Source organism: Mastomys coucha, unplaced genomic scaffold (genome assembly GCF_008632895.1).
Source record: "Mastomys coucha isolate ucsf_1 unplaced genomic scaffold, UCSF_Mcou_1 pScaffold5, whole genome shotgun sequence".
NCBI lineage: Eukaryota > Metazoa > Chordata > Mammalia > Rodentia > Muridae > Mastomys > Mastomys coucha.
Genome location: NW_022196911.1, coordinates 74184875 through 74188977, shown reverse-complemented (window position 1 = coordinate 74188977; position 4103 = coordinate 74184875). Strand labels below are relative to the sequence as shown.

Here is a 4103-nt window from a genome sequence, read left to right as displayed (position 1 = left end):
TTTTTTTTTTTGCTTTTTTCTGTGTGTATGTGAGATGCTAAAGATTGATTGGATTCAGGACCATATAAATGTTAAAACATTGCCGTTGACCTGTATCCCAAGCCTGTCTGTCTCTCTGTCTGTCTGTCTATTTGAGACAAGGACTCTGTAAATTGCATAAACCAGACTATAACTCACTATGTAGTTCTGACCTTGAGCTTTCAATTCTCAACATCTTTTGTTTGTTTGTTTGTGGGGGTTGTTTTGTTTTGTCTTGAGACAGGATTTCTCTGTGTGGCTTTGGCTACTCTGGAACTCACTCTGTATTAGACCTGGCTGGTCTGGAACTCAAGAGATACACCTACCTCTGCTTCTGGAGCGCTTGGATTAAAGGCCTGAGTAGCTGCTTCCAGAGTAGAGCTCAGTTTCTTGAGTAGCTGAGATTATAGATTTGTGTTACTGTGTCCAGCTGGGTAAAGCCTCCAGACTTGTTTTGAGTGCAGATGTAGTACACTTTTTTTCTTTTTCCAACTCTGTGTTAGGGTCATAAGATCCTTCATGTTACATACTAGTACAAGGCCAGGCTGGTCTACCTAGTGAGTTTTAGGACAGCCAGGGCTACACAGAGAAACCCTGTCTCGGAAGAAAAAAACAAAAACAAAAAAAGGACAATTTAAAAAAAGAAGATCCTAAGCCGGGCGTGGTGGCGCACGCCTTTAATCCCAGCACTTGGGAGGCAGAGGCAGGTGGATTTCTGAGTTCGAGGCCAGCCTGGTCTACAGAGTGAGCTCCAGGACAGCCAGGGCTATACAGAGAAACCCTGTCTCGAAAAACCAAAAAAAAAAAAAAAAGAAGATCCTTCATGTTACAATGTTATAAATTTGCTCAATCATTTGTTACAGTGAATGGGCACCTGTCCAATTACCCGGAATTGATATTAATGGCTCCAACTTCCTTCTTCATAAATAGCACCTCGTTAAGCACCTTTGTGATATGCCCTCAATTGGACTCTTTTAAGAAGGGATCACCTGCTCTCCAGAGTAACTGACCCAGTGGGCACCCCTCCCACAATGCTTCAGGACTTTCACAGCCCTCCAGCCCTCTGGGTTAGCCCACCTGCTAGGCAATGTTTATTCTGACTACCAGCCTCTGACTCTCAGAAGGTTGGAGTGCCTCCTTCTTCTTGCTAATAGTTTAGACTTTCTCCTTTATATTATCTAAGACTCTGCCCATTTTCTATTGAATTTGATAATTTGGTTGGTTTGAATACTCTATGCATAAGTAAACCCCTTCCTGATTTTCTCTTTTTCCTTGCTGATGTTAGGTCCTGTGTTTATCTCAGGCCTCCTTTCTCTTCCTCAAACAGTGAAGCTCAACAGTGTCAGGACCTTTGCCCCAGCTCTCCCTCTCTCTCTCCCTTCCCCTCCACCTCCCCTCCTCTCTCTCATACACACACATTAGGCTCTTTTCTTAACTGTTTGCAGGCAGGTTTCTCAATGTTATTCCCCAGATAGAATCTCCTTAGACCCATCCCTCCTCCATGACATCATCTACTTTGCTACATGGTGCCTTACTACTGTGAACTGGAGCATTCATTGACTGCTTGCTCATCGCTGGCCTTATTTGCTGGGGCTGAGTAAGATACAGTCAGGCTTAATCAGCCTCTCTAGTACCAACTTGGGCACACAGTAGGTCCTCAGAAAACATCGACCAAGTGAAATGAATGAGCACACACCAGTCATGGAATGTGAAGGGAGGAGTCATTCAAAGGCAAGGTTAAGAGTGGTGCACTTCTAGTAATACATCAAATGACAAATTCACATTTGCTGGGTTCTATGTGACAGCTTTGTCCCAAGCACATTTTATGGATTGCTGCAGGCCGGCCGATCTGGGCCTCCCTCAACCCACGGGAGAAATGGGGGTCCTAGTCAGGTCGACAAGGTGTAGGCAAAGAAATGATGGCAGAGATGACACATGAAGAAATACATGAATGTATTTCTTAAAAATGGCATCAGACTTTTGCAGTCATTGCAAAAGAGAGATGGTAAATCTGGCAGCTCAGCAGTTAAGGTACATCTGAGGCCATCTAAAATATACTGGGTCTAAAGCAGCAGCTATCTCCTCTAGACTGGTGCTTCATCCCCCGGGCCCAAGCGCTCTGGGCCTGGGGGACTGTGGATTGCATGAATCTGAGTCCTAGCCCATCTAAGTTCTAGTGCGAGTCCTTCTGCGAGTCCATAGTGCTAGTCTTGCATGCGAGTCCAAGTCCTAGTCCTCCTGCACCAAGTGAAAAGCAGGCTTATATGGTATACAGAAAGCAGGGCAGATGACAAGAGTCACGTAGGCAGGTGACACATCAAGGTCAGTGATCTTACTGACCAAGATCACGTATCCAGTTGTGAAGCTGGGCGGAAGAGCAATGCTGCCCCTCCCTGCTGGGGCTAATTTGGTATTCCTATGCTAATTCTCTGGGTCCTGCTGGAGGCAATGACTAGGAGGTTCCGACTTAACACTTCTAGCTAATGACCTAGAGTGGAAGCCCTTCATTACTCTCTAGTATGTAAAACATTTCTAACTATCGTGAACTATCTATTGCCCTAAGGAATGTGCTTGACCTCTGTTGCCAGCTCTGGCAAGGCAGATTCCTTGAGAGAAATTCCAAGTTATGGACAGCTTGGTATTAAACTAGGATAGGTTGGTAACATTGTGTTGGCCAGGAAACAATGTCCAATCTAGCCATTTATGAATCATTTCTTGGGGTACTTTTATGCCTAATTATGAGGATGTGTTGACAATTGGAAAGACTATCTGGAACACGTCTGAGTTAGAAAATACCAGCAACTGTCTGAATATCCAGGAGGCACAGAACTCCTTTTAGATCCTTATTGCCTCTTATCCTTAATCAGGATTTTATCCCCGATATTTTGGATGTGACTGGAGTAGATGAGTGTGCGTGGCAATGGATTATCTTTTTAAAGATTTCTTTTCATCTGTGTGTATATGTGTATGTGCCTTTGTGTGAGTATACTCACATAAAAAAAAAAAAAATCTTAAAAAAAAAAAAAGGCAGAAGAGAAGGACCCAGGAAGGCCCAGGGATGGGCCATAGAATTCAAAGCATCTAACCATGTTTGGAGAGATGGTAGAGGCGGTGGCTGTGGCCAGTGCTTCCTGATAACCAGAGACAAAAGTCAGGATCAGAACAGAAAAGGTAATAATACTGTCCGTCATGTCTTTTACGACACTCGTGGGACCCAAAGATCGGGCCAGGCTTCCGTGAGAAAGCCAACCTCCGGAGACTGCAGCCTCAAGATGTTCTCCTTCTGTCTCTCGGCAGGGACCGTGTGGCCCGCATCGGCCTAGGAGTGATCTTGAATCTGGCGAAGGAGCGCGAGCCTGTGGAGTTGGCACGGAGCGTGGCGGGCATCTTGGAGCACATGTTCAAGCACTCGGAGGAGACATGCCAGCGGTTGGTGGCGGCCGGAGGTCTCGACGCGGTGCTGTACTGGTGCCGCCGCACAGACCCGGCACTACTGCGCCACTGCGCGCTGGCGCTGGCGAACTGCGCGCTGCACGGGGGCCAGACGGTGCAGCGATGCATGGTGGAGAAGCGCGCCGCCGAGTGGCTCTTCCCGCTCGCCTTCTCCAAGGAGGACGAGCTGCTGCGGCTGCACGCCTGCCTGGCGGTGGCGGTGTTGGCTACCAACAAAGAGGTGGAACGCGAGGTCGAGCACTCCGGCACGTTGGCGCTCGTCGAGCCGCTCGTAGCATCGCTGGATCCCGGTCGCTTCGCCCGCTGCCTGGTGGATGCCAGTGACACGAGCCAGGGTCGTGGACCAGACGACCTGCAGAGCCTGGTGCTGTTGCTCGATTCGTCGCGTTTGGAGGCTCAGTGCATAGGGGCATTCTACCTGTGCGCAGAGGCTGCCATCAAGAGCCTACAGGGAAAGACCAAGGTACTGGTAGTAGAGAACACCAAGCTCAAGGGTTAGAGAGAGTCTGGGAAGGTTTCTTAGAGGAAGCGATCTGCAACTAGGATTTGGAGTACTTGTAAGAATGAAGTGAAGCCGGGCGGTGGTGGCGCACGCCTTTAATCCCAGCACTTGGGAGGCAGAGGCAGGCGGA

The 4103-nt window shown here is 48.1% G+C and overlaps 1 protein-coding gene across 2 annotated transcripts in view; it reads left to right on the top strand.

Annotated features, from left to right (window-relative positions):
• Sarm1 (sterile alpha and TIR motif containing 1) overlaps positions 1 to 4103 on the top strand; it is a 25468-nt gene that overhangs the window by 3854 nt on the left and 17511 nt on the right. For both annotated transcript variants that reach the window (XM_031352563.1, XM_031352564.1), the window contains exon 2: positions 3316 to 3934. In XM_031352563.1, the coding sequence (XP_031208423.1) occupies positions 3316 to 3934 (619 nt within the window). The remainder of the gene's footprint in view (positions 1 to 3315; positions 3935 to 4103) is intronic.